The sequence below is a fragment of the Musa acuminata genome, chromosome BXJ3-7, assembly GCF_036884655.1.
Source record: "Musa acuminata AAA Group cultivar baxijiao chromosome BXJ3-7, Cavendish_Baxijiao_AAA, whole genome shotgun sequence".
Taxonomy (NCBI): domain Eukaryota; kingdom Viridiplantae; phylum Streptophyta; class Magnoliopsida; order Zingiberales; family Musaceae; genus Musa; species Musa acuminata.
In genome coordinates, this window is record NC_088355.1 from 38,139,597 (window position 1) to 38,159,246 (window position 19,650).

Here is a 19,650-nt window from a genome sequence, read left to right on the forward strand (position 1 = left end):
TTCTGTTATTGCACTTCCAATATTCTATTAATGTTTAGAATAACGAAAATTATCAACAATTTCATTTCCTTCCTATACAAGATGTGGTGACGATGATTATGGTCATTGAGGATGGACATAACTATTTAAAATCTCAAGCTTTCTTCCATTATATTCGAATAAGAATACGTTAAAAAAAAAAAACATTGAGTTTTTGGGTCTATGTTTTTAGTTAAAATCATCCAATTCAATTTTCGGTTTAGATAGCTTCATTTGTCATGACAAGTGTTTTAACCATTCTTACTTAAAATAATAAACTCATAAGATTGTAAAGCTTTAAAGTATTTTGAATTCTGTTTGGTTTTGTCATTGTATTTAATTTTGCATTATATGAAGTTGTTTCACATTTGATATATTTTTAAAATTGTAAATAAAGTGCAAAAGATGTTGATAACATCTAAATTCTAAAAAGTATTTTTTAGATATGTAATTTATATTTGTCTCTATCTAAATGATGGATGTTTGATGTATTAGAATCTTTATATCAGGGCTAAAATTTGAACACATATAAATAATAGTGTATGTGAGTCATAGTCTAATAGTGGTTTCATGTCGTGATAAGTTATCTAACTCCATTCACGGGTAATCCTTTTCAACTCGAACTTTCTCATCATGCCCAAATACTGGATCAGCTTTAATACTAAACTGATGAGTGAACTAACCAATAATTTTATTTGGTCTAAATAATCGATCAAAATACTTAAGCTAGAGTTGTCATAGTACACTCATTAAATCTTTATAATTCAATTATAGTCATTATCCACTTTCGATGTTGAATTAATTTGAGGTATCACAGCTTGAATATATATGAATGAGAATATTTTTTTGTTATTGAGAATTTTTGTGTACATGAATGGTGCCAAACGAAATTATGTTAAGTGGTGAAATACTGAATGATTCTATGCTAAACATATCATATAAGATTTATAACATTATATGTAATAATAATATGCTTAATTATCGTTTAATAAAGTTTCAAAATAAGATTAAAGTCTCAGTGAGGGGATGAGTTTAGCCGGTCTTCCGATAATAGCAATCGTCCAGCAAAAAAATGAATTGATCAATGCCTCGACAAGTAGAAAAGTCAAAGTGAAGAATAGAATAAGAATACGCTTTGAGATTCAAGTGAAGAATAGAACATGAACATCTTTTGAGAACAGGAATGCCCTTTAAGAATCAAGTAAAGAATAGAACTGAAATGGCATTTGAGAATCCAAGTACCGAATACAACAGGAATATCCTTTTAAGTATCAAGTTAAAAATAGAACTGCAACGCGTTTTGAGATGTACGCCCTCTGAGAATCGAAGCGAAAGATTCGTGTCTCACATTGCATCATCGTTGAGTACCCCAGCATCCGATTCTTAGAACGCCAAGACGCGTTATTATGTTGAGCCCCCCTAACCTGCGGCGTGCATAATAACGCCAGCATCTTCAGCTCCTGGTAGCTCTTCTTCGCCTCTCCTCTTCAGGCTCGTCATGGGTGGCCGCGGCGAGTTCATGCGGATGGGCAATGCCCTACATCATCATGATCACCCTCCACAGTTGGGCTACGCCGGAACGAATATCCTCTCTTTCGAAGGCGTCGCTCGGCGGTGGGATGGGCCAATACGTTCTTGCCGTATACAGTCATTAGCGTATCATTCTATGGCGGTATTAAGCTGCTGCAGCATTGTTACTTTGTGATATGAATCCCGTGTTTACTCCTATTTGTTTGTCGTCGCTGCGAAGCTTATTTCTTGATCTTTGACATCATTTCAGGCCGGTTATGGACAAAATTTTCTACTACACCTGCCTGAAGCATATATCTCCTACCTTCTCATCCGCCATGAGCATAGACGAGCTTCTTACGCGCGCTGTGGTTTATGTTGGATGGTATCAGACCCCGATGGATCTGAATAAGGTGATATACCGGGCGAAGGTGGTCGGAACTCTAGTCACCGTTGCTGGCCCCATGTTGATGGCAATCGGTTACCTATTGTGATCGGGGGTCTGATACAATTCAATAGAAACCACAGCGCAGCGGCCGTAAGAAGCTCATCTATTTGACTTACCCGCTAAGCACGGCCACCAAGAAGGTCATGGCCGGATGAGAAGGTAGCAGATGTATGCTTCAGGCCGGCGTGGTAGCAGCGACGAAAAACAAATAGGATTAAACACAGGATTCATATCACATAGTAGCAAAGCTGCTGCAGCTTCATACCCTTCTATAATGAATCCTAAAGGAGCCATGGATAGCGTGGCAAAAGCATGACTATAGAGGATAATAACGTATTGGCTTGCCCCACTGCGGCGCGACGCGTTCGAGAGGATGTGCTTTCCGGCATAGCCGAACTGGAGGGTGATCATGGTAAGGTAGGGCATTGCCCTCCGCACGAACTCGCCGCGGTACACCCATGACGAGATAAACCAAAATTACGACACATTTATTCACCAACAACATTCGCACAAAACCAAAACTAAACCAGAAAATCATGCTAAGAATACAACATACAACATGGAGTGTACTTACAATGAGAGATAAATAAAATTCTAGTATCTGGAGATTTTGATAAATCAGATCTGTAGCATCTCTTATCTCGATATCTGTCTACTGAGACTTTGCTTGGTGCTCCTCAGGTGTTTTCTCGAGGTGAAGTAGAGATGGACCCATGCTTGTACAAGCTCGGCTTAGGCTATTTTTCTTTGATGCTTGGAACAGACCCGACCGAATGATAAGATCTTATATCAAAGACAATAGGAAGAGGAATTCCTAACCATGTAGTGTGGCTGGTGGCCTATACATCACCACTATAAATAAGGAGTGTGGCTGCTTGCTCCTTGTGTGTTGGTTCTTCATCCTCTTTCTCCCTTCGTTTCAGCTCCTGGTAGCTCTTCTTCACCTCGTCATGGGTGGTCACGGCGAGTTCATGCGGAGGGCAATGCCCTACCTTACCATGATCACCCTGCAGTTCGGCTATGCCGGAAAGCATATCCTCTCGAACGCGTCGCGCCGCAGTGGGGGAAGCCAATACGTTATTATCCTCTACAGTCATGCTTTTGCCACGCTATCCATGGCTCCTTTAGCATTCATTATAGAAGGGTATTAAGCTGCAGCAGCTTTGCTACTATGTGATATGAATCCTGTGTTTAATCCTATTTGTTTTTCGTCGATGCCACAGGAAGGTGCAGCCTAAGATGACCAAGTGGGTGTTCTTAAGGATATTTGTGTTGGGACTTCTTGGCTCAGTATTTCGTTTCTGCCCATCTTCCTACTTGCATACGAAGCTTATTTCTTGATCTTTAACATCGCTTCAGGCCTGTCATGGACCAAATCTTCTACCACGCCGGCCTGAAGCATACATCTGTTATCTTCTCATCCGCCATGAGCAGCATCTCGCCGGCCATGACCTTCGTTGTGGCCGTGCTTAGCGGGTAAGTCAAATAGATGAGTTTCTTACGCTGATGGTATCAGACCCCCCATCACGATAGGTAACCGATTGCAATGGTAGGATGGAGAAGGTGGATCTGAAGAAGGTGATACACCAGGCGAAGGTGGTCGGGACTCTGGCCACCGTTGCCGGCGCCATGTTGATGGCACTCTACAAAGGACCTCCAGTGGAGCTGGTTTGGAGCAAGCATGCCCATTCTCTTGGATCCAACTCACCGGCCGTCACCGATTCGAGCAGCAACAACTGGTTTATGGGCTCCGGCTTCCACATCTTAGCCACCTTAGCTTCGGCTTCTCTGTCTCTCCTTCAGGTATGAGATCATTGCTTCTCCTCCATCGAGTGAATTGAATGCTTAGGTTGTGCAACTCTTACAGGAGGAAACCCTAAAACAATACTCTGCTCGGCTGTCTCTCTTGACATTGATATACTTAGTGGGGACATTGCAAGCTGCAGTAGTCACTTTCGTCTTGGAGCACAAGCCTGCTGTTTGGACCATAGGCTTCGATATCAACTTCCTCGCTGCTGCTTACGCTGTTTCTCTCTCTCTCTCTCTCTCGTGTTTTGTGATCGGGAGAATGCAGCTAATTTGTAGTACAACATGCAGGGAATCGTCACATCCAGCGTCGCATACTATGTTGAAGGGCGGGTGATAGAGAAAAGAGGGGCTGTGTTTGCGTCAGCCTTCAACCCTCTTAGGATGATCATAGTAGCCATCATGGGCGCGTCCTTCCTCAACGAAAAGATCTATCTCGGAGGGTGAGATTACATGAACGACATGTTTATTCGATCTCAAAATTTCCGTGTGCTGCTGCTGTGCCTCGCTTTCTTTCACGCTTGGTGATTGAGCTTAACAAAACTCTTTGGGTGCAGCGTTCTTGGTGCGGTCCTCGTTGTTATCGGCCTCTATTACATTCTTTGGGGAAACAACATGGAAGAGTAGAAAATGAATTCATCTTGAGGAGATAGTCCTACACATTGGATGATAAATGCCCACGTACTTTGTAGGATAGAATTCATCTTGCCAAATCTATATCCTGTCAAATCTATGGTTTCCCAAAACAGTAGAGTCATCAAGATAGATAAGCATTTTCTTGTACTAACTTGGTTCGATTAATGATTAAGTAATCAAAATTATCATCTGTATTAGTGGTCACTTTTTCTATCATGAACTGTTTAAGTCGACTGTTCTCTCTCTCTCTCTCTCTCTCCTGTCTTCTGGCCTTAGATTTATTGTGCTTGCTTGAGTGCGTTGTTGGACATGTGCTAATGTCAGTTTCGGAAGCAAAACAAGAACGGAAGAAACATTATTATTTATTGAAGAAGAACTCGCAGATATACTTTATGTATGTCCAATGCTTACGAATATAAGAAGACGGCCATACATGGATGGATAATAGATGGAATATAAAGACTTACCACATCTCAACAGAGATTTTATCTATTTAGTTATTACAACTATGGAATGAGAGAGTAGGGACGTCCTTTAGCCTCTTTTCTCTTTCTACTCTTGCTTGCTGTTTCCCCAAAGAACAGAGTAGAGGCCGATGACAATGAGGATCGCCCCGAGAACGCTGCACCCAAAGAGTTTTGTTGAGCTTAATCTCCAAGCATGGAAGAAACCGAGGCACAGCAGCACACGGAAATTTTGAGATGTAATAAACATGTCGTTCGTGTAATCTCACCCTCCGAGATAGATCTTTTCGTTGAGGAAGGACGCGCCCATGATGGCTACTATGATCATCCTAAGAGGGTTGAAGGCTGACGCAAACACAGCCCCTCTTTTCTCTATCACCCGCCCTTCAACATAGTATGCGACGCTGGATGTGACGATTCCCTGCATGTTGTACTACAAATTAGCTGCATTCTCCCGATCACAAAACACGAGAGAGAGAGAGAGAGAAACAGCGTAAGCAGCAGCGAGGAAGTTGATATCGAAGCCTATGGTCCAAACAGCAGGCTTGTGCTCCAAGACGAAAGTGACTACTGTGGCTTCCAATGTCCCCACGAAGTAAATCCATGTCATGAGAGACAGCCGAGCAGAGTATTGTTTTAGTGTTTCCTCCTGTAAGAGTTGCACAACCTAAGCATTCAATTCACTCGATGGAGGAGAAGCAAGTATCTCATACCCGAAGGAGAGACAGAGAAGCCGAAGCTAAGGTGGGCAATATGTGGAAGCCGGAGCCCATAAACCAGTTGTTGCTGCTCGACTCGGTGACGGCCGGTGAGTTGGATCCAAGAGAATGGGCATGCTTGCCCCAAACCAGCTCCACTGGAGGTCCTTTGTAGAGTGCCATCAACATGGCGCCGGCAACGGTGACCAGAGTCCCGCCCACCTTCGCCTGGTATATCACCTTCTTCAGATCCACCTTCTCCATCCTATCATTGCAATCGGTTACTTACTGTGATCGGGGGTCTGATACCATCCACAGAAACCACGGCGCGCGTAAGAAGCTCATCAATTTGACTTACCCGGTAAGCACGGCCACCACGAAGGTCATGGCCGGCGTGATGCTGCTCATGGTGGATGAGATGGTAGCAGATGTATGCTTCAGGCCGGCGTAGTAGAAGATTTGGTCCATAACAGGCCTGAAAGGATGTCAAAGATCAAGGAATAAGCTTCGTTGGATTCGTATATAAGTAGGAAGATGGGCAGAAACTAAATAGTGACCCAAGAAATCCCAACGCAAATATCCACAAGAACACCCGCTTCGTCATCTTAGTCTGCACCTTCCTGTGGCATCGACGACAAACAAGTAGGTGTAAACACAGAATTCATATCACAAAGTAGCAATTCTGCCACAGCTCAATACCGCTCTAGAATAAACGCTAAAGGAGCCATGGATAGAGCAGCAAAGGCATGACTGTAGACGACAAGAACGTATTGGCTCATCCCACTGCCGAGCGACGCCTTCGAGAGGATACTCTTTCCGGCATCGCCGAACTGGAGGGTGATCATGATGATGTAGGGCAATGCCCTCCGCATGACCTCGCCGCGGCCACCCATGACGAACCTGAAGAGGTGAAAAAGAGCTGCCGGGAGCTGAAACGGAGGAAGAAGAAGAAGAACCAACACAAGATGACGTAGTAGACAGTGTTATTTATGCACGCGAGGCCTCAGGTACGTGATTGCCCTGAGTAATGGCGATGGACTCCCCCTTTCTGATCGTATAAGAATCCCGTATAGAATAGCAATAAAAAAATTTATGTCTTCGGAGCATATATTTGCGATGCATGACAAAGTCAATGTAGAAAATGATCGCCACTAGCCTTGTTATAGAAGATAAGAGTCACTTGGGTGCCTACATACATATATGTATATACATATATACATATACATATATATATATGTATATATATATATGTATGTATATATATATATACATATATATATATACATATATTTATATACATATATTTATATACATATACATATATATATATATATACATATATACATATATACATATATACATATATACATATATATATGTATACGATCGGATTGGATTCGTCGGGCAGGCGAGTGGGCGTGGGCATGGGTGCGTGGCGGGTGGGCGGGGTCCTCAAAATAACTCGTGATTTTTTATGTTATCAATTCTATTAATAAAAATATTATACATATTAACTGTTTACTTTGATAAGTATAGTAATCTCAATATAATTTTTAAAAATATAAGGATTGAGATAACTAATTATATGAGATAATTTATAATTAATCAGATAAGATATTGATAAATCGAATTTTCTATTTGTCGAGACATTGAATTAAAGTGAACCTGAAAAACATATTATTCTCAATTAAAGGATTGATCCACCGGCCATCCCTCCTCCCTCACTTCAATCTTAATATTTCTCGGATTGATCCACCGGCTATGAGATATCTATAGCAACCACGTTCAAAACAAAATAGCAACCACCGGCTATGAGATATCTATCACAACAATTTCCAGAATTGTCAAAGTGTCATGTCATTCAACAATTTCCAGAATTGTCAAAGTGTCATGCTATCACTTTGTTTTGTGATAGCAACCACCTTCAAAACAATGAATGACATGACACTTTGACAATTCTGGAAATTGTTGTTTTTGTCAACGTTACCGTTTGTCTTTTGTCAACATTTTATTATCCGTCAAAATGTACAAATAAATGACATGACACTTTGACTGTGACTGTCACATTTGATGCATACACATAATAATCTGAAGTCGTTCTTTTGTATCCATTTTCTATCATAAATGAATCAAACTTTTTGTACCACTATCTTGGAGCTTGCTTTAACTCAGACAAGCTCTTTTTCAATTTGTAGATAAAGTTCTCTTTACCTTTAACTTTGAAGTCTTCTGGTTGCTTCATATAAATTTTCTCCTCCAAATCCCTACGAAGGAAAGCTGTCTTCACATCTAACTGTTCAACCTCTAAGTCTTGGCTAGCAGCAATACCAAGAGCAACACGAATAGAAGACATTATAACAATAGGAGAAAAAATCTCTTCAAAGTCAATACCTTTCTTTTGACCAACACCTTTCACAACCAATCTAGTTTTGTACTTCGGTTGAGAACAATATTCTTGAGTCTTCAACCTAAAAACTCACTTGTTCTTCAAGGCCTTCATTCCATTTGGTAGCAGTACCAAATCATAAGTGTGGTTCTTCTAAAGAGCATCCATCTCTTCCTACATAGCAACTAACCACTTCTCTTTCTGCTCACTTTCAACTACTTCCTGGTAACTCTCTGGTTCACTTGCATCAGTAAGCATCACATACTCATCTGTAGAGTATTTTTTGGAAGGTTGACGTTGTCTAGAAGATCTTCTCAACTGAGGTTATGTTGGAACTTGCTCTCCAACTTCTTCTTGCTCAATATGTCCTACAGGTAGATCAACATCAGGCTCTACACCATCTTCCTACACATCTCCCTCATCACCCTGATATACTGGAGGAATAATTGGGTCATAATCTGCTAATCCTTCTACAGAAGTATTGGCTGGTGCCTTCTTTTTCAAATCTTCAAAAGTTTGATCCTCAAAGAAGACTACATCTCTGCTTCTAAACACCTTCTGCTTTTCTGTATCTCAAAGCCTGTAACCAAAATGATCATGTGAGTAGCCAAGAAAAATACATTCTTTAGTCTTACCATCCAGCTTGGACCTCTCATTATCTGGAATATGTGCAAATGCGCGACAACCGAATACTCTCAAATGCTTGTAGGAAACATCTTTCCCTGACCATATATGCTCTGCAACATCACCATCTAGGGCGGTACATGGTGATAAGTTGATCACATCAATTGCAGTCCTCGAAGCCTCATCCCAAAACCTTTTGGGTAGCTTAGTCTGTGAAAGCATACATCTGATATTTTCCATGATGGTGCGGTTCATCCTCTCTGTAATTGTATTATGCTGAGGTGTACAAAGAACTGTCATCTCATGTTGGATCCCATGTGACCTGCAATAGTCATTAAACAATCCTGTATACTCACCACCATTATTTGATCTTATGCATTTCAATTTCCTTTCTGTCTCCCTTTCAACCATGGCATAAAACTCTTTGAAGACATTAATCACCTGATCTTTAGTCTTCAAAGCATAGGCCCAAACTTTCTTGGAAAAATCATATATAAAAGTGACAAAATAAAGTGCACCACTTATACCAAGAACATCAACAGATCCACTAGGAGTTTTGTCCTCAAAGGACCACATACATCTGTATAAACACGGTATAAGACATGCATTTTTCTAGACAAAGTAGAACTAGCAAATGAAACTCTATGTTGTTTACCTGCCAAACAATCAATACAAGGGTTCAAATGTATACCTATGAGGTCTGGTAATACCTCACTCTTGGAAAGAGCTTGTAGCCCCTTCTCGCTCATGTGTCTCAGTCGCCTATGTCACAACTCTATGCTGAAGTCTTTTTCTGTAGCATTTAGCTGCTCACTATAAGCTTTAGCTTGCAACTTGTACAAAGTATGACATTTCTTTCCATTAACTATAACAAGAGAACCCTTACTAAGCTTTCATTGCCTTTTATGAAATCTGCTATCATAGTCATCATCATCTAGCCTTCCAACTGAAATTAAATTCAGCCTCAAGTCAACCACATGTCTCACATCCTTAAGCATCAACTTGCAGCCTAGGTTGGTCTTTAAATGGATATCACCCATGCCTATGATGTCTGCTATGTCATAGTTGCCCATCTTGACAACACCAAAATTTTTAGACCTATCTATAGCAAAAAACCGCCTCCGTGGTGTAGCATGATAAGAAGTACCTGTGTCAATCATCCACTCAAGATCCTAACACATAAGAAAAAATATCATCAGAAGGAGACAAAATCAAATAATCACCACCCTGTATTGTAGCTGTAGTATTATCCTTTGACTCTGTAGACTCTACTTCTTTTCCCTTTTTCTTGCTCTTCTTAGGTTGTTTACATTGGTTCTTGTAATGTCCTTTCTCACCACAATTATAGCAAACAATATCTTTTCTTGATCTTGACTTGCTTCTATCCATGCGTGAACTGCTTCTAGACTTTGACCTTCCTCTGTTCTTTGAGATAAGTGTATGTGAATCATTCTGAGATGTTGCCGAACTATTTCTTCTTTAACTCCTCATTCAACAAACTGCTTGTTACTTGACTTATAGTGACAACACCATCTGGCGTAGAATTACTGAGGGAAACCACTAGTGTCTTCCAACTTTCTGGTAATGAACTGAGAAGTAATAATGCCTGCAACTCATCATCAAGAGACATTTTAATAGAGGATAACTGGTTCGTAATACTTTGCATTTCATTTAAATGTTCAGCAATAGAAGCACCCTCTCTATATTTTAGGTTCACAAGTTTTCTGATAAAAAAAACTTTGTTGCTAGTTGTTTTTCTTTCATAGAGACTTTCCAACTTTTTCCAAAGAGAATATACAGAAATTTCAGTAAAAACATGGTGAAAGACACTATCATCAAGCCATTGTCGAATAAATCCAATTGTTTTTCGATCTAACCTCTTCCATTCATCATATGTCATAGTTGTGGGTTTTGCACTATCCTCCTGCAAAGGTCCATACAAATCTTTGCAATACAAGAGATTTTACATTCTTGGTTTCCATATCATCCAATTGTTTTCATTCAAACTAATTATGCGAGAAACATTACTTGCCTCCATGTTCAAATACAAAATTAAATCACCAAAACCCTTTGCTTTGATACCAGTTGATGGGGATATAAACAAGAATAACCTTTGTATATGAACAAATACTTGAAGACCATAATACGAAGTGAAATTAAATGGAAGCACAATCAAACAGAACACCAAGATATACGTGGAAAACCCCTCCAATATGAAGGGTAAAAACCATTGGGCAAACTAGAGATAATCCACTATGAAAATAATGAATATACAAATCTTAATCTCTTGCCCTAAACCCTAGCAACAATTTGAAGAGAATAACTGGGATACAAAGATCACGTCACTGCCCACAATATCTAAAACCTCCCCAAGTAATCACAACAAGAGTCTACTGTAGATTTGATCTAACCTGAGATAGAACACTACTAGATGATTGAGAACAGCCTCTCTGCGTTGTCCTTGTCTTCTTCCCTTTCTTTCTCTTCCTTTTCTGTCTTGTTTTCCTCATTTTCTTTAGAATCTCGTGACTGTATTTCTTCTCCCACGTTGTTGTCCTATTTATGCCTTTTTCTGTCTCCAAAACACAGTCACCACACCCCCATAATATTAAATAGGATTAGATTAAGAGGGAGTGTGGGCTGTGGGCTACCACACCTATGGGCTGAATATGTCGACCGCAAGCCCAACACTCCCCCCCCCCCTTACTGCTTAGAAACTTATTTCTCTATGGCTTAGAAATAGTCACCTCTTCGGGCTCTTCATGGGTGGCTGCGGCCATTCAAAATACCTAAAGCTTTTTAAACTCATTAATTCGAATTTCATCTTCATTATTTAATCTCTTTCGTGTCATACGATGTTTGAAATGCTTGAAAAATATATCATACTATGTGGAGTGTTACTAAATCAAATCTATGGATTTTTAGCTGCATCAGAAACAGTAATGCAGCAAACAATAAAAACTCTGCAGAATAAGGAAGGGATTTTGTAACTCATTTTATAAGAAGAGAATGGCTACAACGATCATCATAAGAGGGATGGCTACTTCTGGTGGCAGCTGAGTGGGCAAGAAGTGAAATGGCAGCTTCTTCTGTTTCCACATTCCACAAAAGAAGCCTCCAAGTGAACACTGTATGCAAATGATGGGTCTCGTCGTATTTTCCATGAATTACTTATCATGAAGAGATAAAGAGGTCAAGTCAACTAAAAGCAAATGGATTCCACTAAAGAAGCCTCCAAGTGTTTTCCCACTGGCCGATCACAGTATAACTACGAAGCCAGCCCCCTATTGGTACTTCATCCTCTTCTCCCTCCGTTTCTGCTCCTGGTAGCTCTTCTTCACCTCTTTCATGCGGAGGGCAATGCCCTACCTCACCATGATCACCCTCCAGTTCAGCTATGCCGGAAAGAAAATCCTCTCGAAGGCGTCGCTCGGCAGTGGGATGACCCAATATGTTCTTGTCGTCTACACTCATGCCTTTGCCATTCTATCTATCGCTCCTTTAGCGTTTATTCTACAGTGGTATTAAGCTGCAGCAGCACTGCTACTTTGTGATTTGAATCTTGTGTTTACACCTACTTGTTTTTCGCCGCTGCTACCACGCCGGCCGGAAGCATACATCTGCTACCTTCTCATCCGGCCATGACCTTCGTGGTGGCCGTGCTTACCGGGTAAGTCAAATAGATGAGCTTATTAAGCGCGCCGTGGTTTATGTTGGATGGTATCAGACCCCCCATCACAGTAGGTAACCGATTGCAATGGTAGGATGGAGAAGGTGGTCGGGACTCTGGCCACCGTTGCCGGCGCCATGTTGATGGCACTCTACAAAGGACCTCCAGTGGAGCTGGTTTGGAGCAAGCATGCCCATTCTCTTGGATCCAACTCACCGGCCATCACCGACTCGAGCAGCAACAACTGAAACATAGGCTCCGGCTTCCACATCTTGGCCACTTTAGCTTCGGCTTCTCTGTCTCTCCTTCGGGTATGAGATCATTGCTTCTCCTCCATCAACTGAATTGAATGCTTAGGTCGTGCAACTCTTACAGGAGGAAACCCTAAAACAATACTCTGCTCGGCTGTCTCTCATGACATGGATATACTTCGTGGGGACAATGCAAGCTACAGTAGTCATTTTCGTCTTGGAACACAAGCCTACTGTTTGGACCATAGGCTTCGATATCAACTTCCTCGCTGCTGCTTACTCTCTCTCTCTCACGTTTTGTGATCGGGAGAATGCAGCTAATTTGTAGTACAACATGCAGGGAATTGTCACATCCAGCGTCGCATACCATGTTGAAGGGCGGGTGATAGAAAAAAGAGGGGCTGTGTTTGCGTCTGCCTTCAGCCCTCTGAGGATGATCGTAGTATCCATCATGGGCGCGTCCTTCCTCAACGAAAAGATCTATCTAGGAGGGTGAGATTACACGAACGACATGTTTATTACATCTCAAAATTTCCGTGTGCTGCTGTGCCTCGGTTTCTTCCATGCTTAGAGATAAAGCTCAACAAAACTCTTTGGGTGCAGCGTTCTTGGGGCGATCCTCATTGTTATTGGCCTCTATTCCATTCTTTGGGGAAACAGCAAGGAAGAGTAGAAAGAGAGAAAGAGGCTAAAGGACGTCCATACTCTGTCATTCTATAGTTATAATAAATAAATAGATAAAATCTCAGTTGAGATGTGGTAAGTCTTATATTCCATCTATCCATCCATGTATGGCCGTCTTCTTATATATATATATATATATATATATATATAGCGAGAGAGAGAGAGAGAGAGAACAGTCGACTTAAACAGATCATGACAGAAAAAGAGAGATGCTGCTATGATCATCTATATATATATATATATATAGAGAGAGAGAGAGAGAGAGAGAGAGAGAGAACAGTCGACTTAAACAGTTCATGACAGAAAAAGAGACCACTAATACACATGATAATTTTGATTACTTAATCATTAATCGAACCAAGTTAGTACAAGAAAATGCTTATCTATCTTGATGACTCTATTGTTTTGGGAAACTATAGATTTGACAGGATATATCATTCCTCCTGTCCTGGGCAAGATTAATTCTACCCTACAAAGTAAGTGGGCCATTATCATCCAATGTGTAGGACTATCCTCTCAAAAGAAGACTTTCTTGTGTTTGGCAATAGTATTAGAAAACTTGTTAGTGGTATGACAAGAAGGGAGATATAATTAAGAACAGAGTTTAATAAAATACTTGAGATAAGAAATGCTTTTGTCAACCATGATTCTATTTTGGGATTTATCTATGATATAGTTCTAAATGCAAAGGAGATCCGATATAAAAGAGAAAAGATGCGACTAGGTAAACAGCCCTGAGTAATTTTAAAAAAATTACACACCTTATGCTTAATCTCCACTTTGAGAAAAAAATATAATAAATTTATTTTTATTGATATTGAGTGCAAATGTAATATATTTTTAAAGCCTTAGATAGGTGCCGGTAAGAGTTGGAGTATCTCTAATGAAAATCAAAATATCATTCTTGAAAGATAAGATAGAAAATTTTAATATTTGATAGTAAATAATTTGATTTTATTAGTCTATATTCACATTTAAAAGGAAAAAGAGGAGTTCGATAAAAAACAAGGAGATATTGGATCTCTTTGGCAAATACCATAATAACTCCTCAACCAATAAGATTTATAATTATTCACTATATAGTTAATAGTCAAAATCCAATAAGTGAAAGCTCTTTGCCAAGGATTCTAAACAAAGTAGGCTAGAAAAAATATATTTTTTATAAATTAATTTCAATAAGAATAAGTGGGTTCTTGTAATGAGAAGTAAACATAGAATGAGTAGGCTCGTGGACAATTGTGATGTTATCATGGATAAATTTACTAGGGATAAAAATTGATTATTCCTAATTAATGAGATTGCATCAAAGAGGTTTAATATGAGTGGCCAAAATATGATCATATTGTATAAGAACATAGGTTGATAATCATTAATTTTAAAATGAATGTCTTTTTTAAGGAATGAATTAATTCATCAGTCAAATAGTGCCGATTTCTATACCTCAGCTCAAATGATGCACTTCAACCAAACAATACTCGAGTTATGCACCTCAATTAAATAATACTCGAGTTGTATACCTCGATCAAAATAGTACTCGAATGGTGCACCTCGATCAAATAATGACAAAATAGTGCATCTCGACCAAGCAGGGCACGAGTTATGCACCTTGGCCAAATAGTGCCCAAATGGTACACCTCGACCAAACAATGTCCGAATTGTGTAACTTATTTAAATAGTGTCCGAGTCATGCACCTCGGCCAAACAGTACTTGAGTTATGCCTCGCGGCTAGCCTAATGTCCGAGTCGTATCTCGACTAGTCCAACACTCGAGCGACGCCTCACGACCAATTCAAAGTCTGTTTCATATCTTGGCTAGTCTAATGCCCAAGCCACGACTCGTGGCCAATCCAATGTTTGAGTCGCATCTCGGCCAATCTAACGCCTAACCCACGCCTCACGACTAGTCTAATGTATAAGTCGCATTGCAGCCAGTCCAACGCTTGAGCCATACCTCGTGGTCAGTCTAATGTCCGAGTTACATCTTGGTCAGTCCAACACCCAAGCCAAGCCTCGCGGCTAGTCCAACGCTTGAGCCATGCCTCGCGGCCAATCTATGTCCAAGTTGCATCGCGACCAGTCTAACACCCGAGTCATACGTCGCGACCAGTTTAATGTCCGAGTTACATATCTATCAGTCCAATGCCTGAGTCAGTGGCTAGTCCAATGCCCAAGCCATACCTATCCTACCGTATAAAGTAGGTGGGCAATGATATCTAATGTAAAGGACTATCCTCTCAAAAGAAGATTTGTTTTAGTTTGGCACTGGTACTATAAAATTTGTTAGTGGTCCGACAAGAAGGGGGATAGAATTAAGAATAGAGTTCAACCCTTTTTCTTCCTCCTCTTTCATAATGAAATCCAAGGCTTTATTAGTTTCAGCAAGAAGGCTTCTTCAGCAACCCGGTGATGAGGTTAGCGAAGAATTTTGACTCCTCTCGTGTTCCTCCATTTCACTTTGCCTCTATTATGATCCATCTTCTCGGAGGTGAAGCAGAATGCTGAGGGACACTCTAAGGGTGATAATATTCATTTGATTGAGGGGTTTCCATTTCTATGTCCCCTTTGTGAGTTCATACGGATTTTTCAGTAACCGATCGGATGAATTAATTCATTTTAGATTTTCAACTCATCCGATCCGATGATGATTCAATCTGACCGATTAATGATTCGATCTGATTTTGATCACTATAATTTCTTTTATTATTAATCATATTATAATGCAACAATGAATCAAGTTTTTTCTTATAATTCCACAATTTATATCTTACCATCGATCGATTAAAGTAGAGATTCATTGAACATTCATTCATTTCATGTCGATAGTTGTGAACCGAAAAAATACATAATTGGAAGGTCTAATATTCATTTTCTTTCATTCTTTTAAAGTCATCCGAGTTGAAAATATTTTTTATTATTTTAACATCACGGCTCTTCGATTTGGCAACAAAAACATTTCATTATCGTATATTTGGAGGATAGTGATAAGGTATATTTTGGGCTCTGGCCACATCATAATCAACGTCATGCCACGTCATTGTCAGGTCAGCAGGAGGAGCATTTCCACATGCCGAGCCGTACTAAGACGTTCCTCGATATGTCTCATTTCGGGATGGTGGCCGCACAAAGATACCATCTCGCCCCTCGAGGATCAGCCGTCATGCCAAACCCGCGTATAGCCGACCCTCGTATAATAGTATAAAAACCCTTGGCCGACACCCGGCCAGGAGAGGGGGCAAAAAATAAAACCAACTAAGCACTGACTCACTCGTTGAGGGGCCAAAGTCGATAACCACCCGATGAGGGCCTTCTATACAGAACAACAACCACCCCCGAGCCACGACCACCTCATCCAAGAGTCGCCAACCAACATCCCGATCGAGAGATGCCAAATAACGTCCCAACGTCAACATCTCGTCCTGAGGGTGTGATTGACCTTGGCAACTAGCTCAGCTGACCGAAGACTTTTGACATCGATTCGTGGACGAAGCCGTGTTAACTCATCAGCCACGATACATCAATTCATCAACCGATAACATGTCACATCACAAAATGCTATATTTGGGTCTAATATAGTGCAAGATTTACTCAAGGGATATCAATAGGGGAGGATACCTACCCCTTCAAGATCCCAAAATATCATATACATCTCTCTCTCTTTCTCTCTCTCTATCAACATACGCTTTCACATTTTGGCCATTTTATTACATATATTTTATGAATTCAAAAAATGGAATTTAATATTAATTTTTTTTAAATTTAAAAATAGTTTATTTAATATCATTTAACGTTTTCGTGATTTATATATCAAATTTATCTATTTTTTGAAAATAATATATATATAAAGATGATTTATTCTAAAAATATTGTTTTATAAATAAACACACTTGTTTTGTCTTTGCCCCCAAAAAACTCCTTCGCTTTTGTGTCCGCCTCTCCGTCGTTCTCCCATCTATGCTTCGCGTCAAAGAAGCTAATCGAGTATAGGAGAAGGAATAGGAGGAGGCGGTCATGGTCGTCGGCATCATGCGTCGCGAGGGCGGCGGCGGAGGAGGGGGGGCGGCGGTGGCGGATGGGGTGCTGAAGAAGGTGTTGCTGTCGTACGCGTATGTGGCGATCTGGATCTTCCTCAGCTTCACGGTGATAGTCTACAACAAGTACATCCTCGATCCCAAGATGTACGGCTGGCCCTTCCCCATCAGCCTCACCATGATCCACATGGCCTTCTGCTCCGCCATCGCCTTCCTCGTTGTCCGCGTGCTCCGCCTCGTCGAGGCCCCGTCGTCGCCGTCCATGACCCGCGCCTTCTACCTCTCCTCCGTCGTTCCCATCGGCGCCCTCTACTCCCTCTCCCTCTGGTTCTCCAACTCCGCATACATGTACCTCTCTGTCTCCTTCATTCAGATGCTCAAAGCCCTCATGCCCGTCGCCGTCTACTCCATCGGTGTCCTCTTCAAGAAGGAGTCCTTTAAGAGTGCCTCCATGCTCAACATGCTCTCCATCTCCTTCGGCGTCGCCATTGCCGCCTACGGCGAGGCCCGCTTTGACGCCACCGGCGTCTCCCTTCAGCTCGGCGCCGTCGCATTCGAGGCCACCCGCCTCGTTCTTATCCAGATCCTCCTCACATCTAAGGGCATCTCCCTCAACCCCATCACCTCCCTCTACTACGTCGCTCCATGCTGTCTCGCCTGCCTCCTCGTCCCATGGTCCCTCGTGGAGCTCCCCGTCCTCCGCGCCCGCTCCGCCGCCTCCATCCGCCCCGACCTCCTCATCTTCGGCACCAACTCCCTCTGCGCCTTCGCCCTCAACCTCGCCGTCTTCCTTCTTGTCGGCAAGACCTCGGCCCTCACCATGAACATCGCCGGCGTCGTCAAGGACTGGCTTCTCATCGCCTTCTCCTGGTCGGTCATCCGCGACACCGTCACCGCCGTCAACCTCTTCGGCTACGCCATCGCCTTCCTAGGTGTCGCCTACTACAACCACGTCAAGCTGCAGGCACTCAAGGCCAAGGAGGCGCAGAAGAATGCCGCCCTGGCCGACGAGGAGGCCGGGAAACTCCTCGAGCAAGTCGATGGTTCTGACAGTGACCCGAAGGTTAACTCGCAAGCTTGATCCATCGTCCGAGCCTCTGTGTTCTGCGGCAATTACATCGGTTCCTGTTCACTATACCTGATGGATCTCTTCATTGGTTAGCTTATTTATCTCTACTAGTACATTTCTACTGCCAAGGAGGAGGTTCAAGGGAGACAAAAGAAGACCTTTTATTGTCTTCCTTTGTTTAACCCTGCTCTGTAGTTGTTTTTCTAGATGAATTCAGCTTTTGATATGGAAATGAAGCTAGAAGGATTTTAGTTGCAGTGTGACTATGGGTGGCTTATCCACTAGGTTGGTCTGTTGGTTACTCTGATCACTGTAGTTCTCTAAAAGGTTCTTGCCAAAGAGGGATTATCCACTTTTTCTCCTATGCTTCTCTGTTTGTTGTTCTTATCTATTTGTTGGATCGTGTAGGAGCTTTCCCTTTCCTCCTTCCGGCTGAGATTGATAGTGTTATTTGACTTGCTATTTGACTTGTGTCTTTCATTTATTTTATATCTTTCATCTGCTCTTTTGCTATGAATCATTCAGATGCATTTGTACCCTTTCAGATGTTGGGAAGTCTCTCTGTGGTGATGCATTCAAGTCTAGTGGCATCTTGACCTCACATTTTCATGATAGTTTTGTATTTTATTACATGTTATTACTAACATTTTGCTTCTTTAAATGATTAAATCTTCAGTGAAGTTGCAATCAATTTTCTCTTAACTTGTTTCATTTGCCTATGTGACGATAAATTGGACATTTAATTTTGTGGATAATTTTATGTGGTTGAAGTTTGTGTTGGGAATTTTCTGATTGTGTATGCCTGGCTTTGACATATACCTTTATAGCTGGAGAGTTCTACTAACTCATTGCAGTGAGGTCAACATGGAAGACATGGTTTTCCAGTATTGATCCTAACATTTTCAAGAATCACATTGTGATATTTATGTAGGAATGATTTTTCCATGAATTACTTAAGGAGGATTGTTGAAACCAGAAAGTGATGTGGTCTGCTGGCTAAAGCATAGCTCCTGTACATCAGAATGAAGAGCTTGATGCACATATGGAGTGACCCAGAGACAAGTTGAGGAAGTCATCTTTAATAAATATGAGCAGTGCATGAGAACATGTACCGGTTAAAGGGTGAAAGATAAGAATGTAGCCTATTTCTGATGCTTCAGGTATTTTGTAACTATGTGTGGTTTAGTAAATGATGCTTAAAAGTGGTAACAACCATAACTATTTCTGGAATCTGTGGTGAATTCAAAAGGATATCAAGGATTGAAATAGGCACTGGTATAGGAATAGAAAGTCAGAGAAGGGGAATGTTGTTGTTACTGCTACATTAATTGAGTAACAAGATTCTTTTTAGTAGATTTA

The 19,650-nt window shown here is 41.2% G+C and overlaps 3 protein-coding genes and 1 pseudogene across 3 annotated transcripts; 3 read left to right on the forward strand and 1 right to left on the reverse strand.

The window, feature by feature from the left end:
- Positions 1–1,805: 1,805 nt before the first annotated feature.
- LOC135642946 (WAT1-related protein At5g07050-like) lies at positions 1,806–4,408 on the forward strand. The gene is made up of 8 exons (XM_065159426.1): positions 1,806–2,000; positions 2,899–3,119; positions 3,199–3,272; positions 3,331–3,451; positions 3,529–3,778; positions 3,843–4,001; positions 4,073–4,224; positions 4,339–4,408. Exons 1-8 carry the CDS (start codon positions 1,806–1,808, stop codon positions 4,406–4,408), a joined length of 1,242 nt encoding a protein of 413 aa, XP_065015498.1.
- A 561-nt stretch (positions 4,409–4,969) lies between these two features.
- LOC135586977 (WAT1-related protein At5g07050-like) lies at positions 4,970–6,472 on the reverse strand. The gene is made up of 7 exons (XM_065158789.1): positions 6,279–6,472; positions 6,137–6,199; positions 5,938–6,054; positions 5,595–5,844; positions 5,372–5,530; positions 5,151–5,302; positions 4,970–5,039 (listed from the first exon to the last, which is right to left on the reverse strand). The coding sequence occupies exons 1-7, from the start codon at positions 6,470–6,472 to the stop codon at positions 4,970–4,972; spliced, it is 1,005 nt and encodes a 334-aa protein (XP_065014861.1).
- Positions 6,473–12,354: 5,882 nt separating this feature from the next.
- Positions 12,355–13,183, forward strand: LOC135642947 (WAT1-related protein At5g07050-like; annotated as a pseudogene).
- Positions 13,184–17,112: 3,929 nt separating this feature from the next.
- Positions 17,113–18,655, forward strand: LOC103992450 (probable sugar phosphate/phosphate translocator At5g25400). The gene has a single exon (XM_009412146.3). It carries the CDS (start codon positions 17,203–17,205, stop codon positions 18,301–18,303), a length of 1,101 nt encoding a protein of 366 aa, XP_009410421.2. The 5' UTR covers positions 17,113–17,202; the 3' UTR covers positions 18,304–18,655.
- Positions 18,656–19,650: the final 995 nt, after the last annotated feature.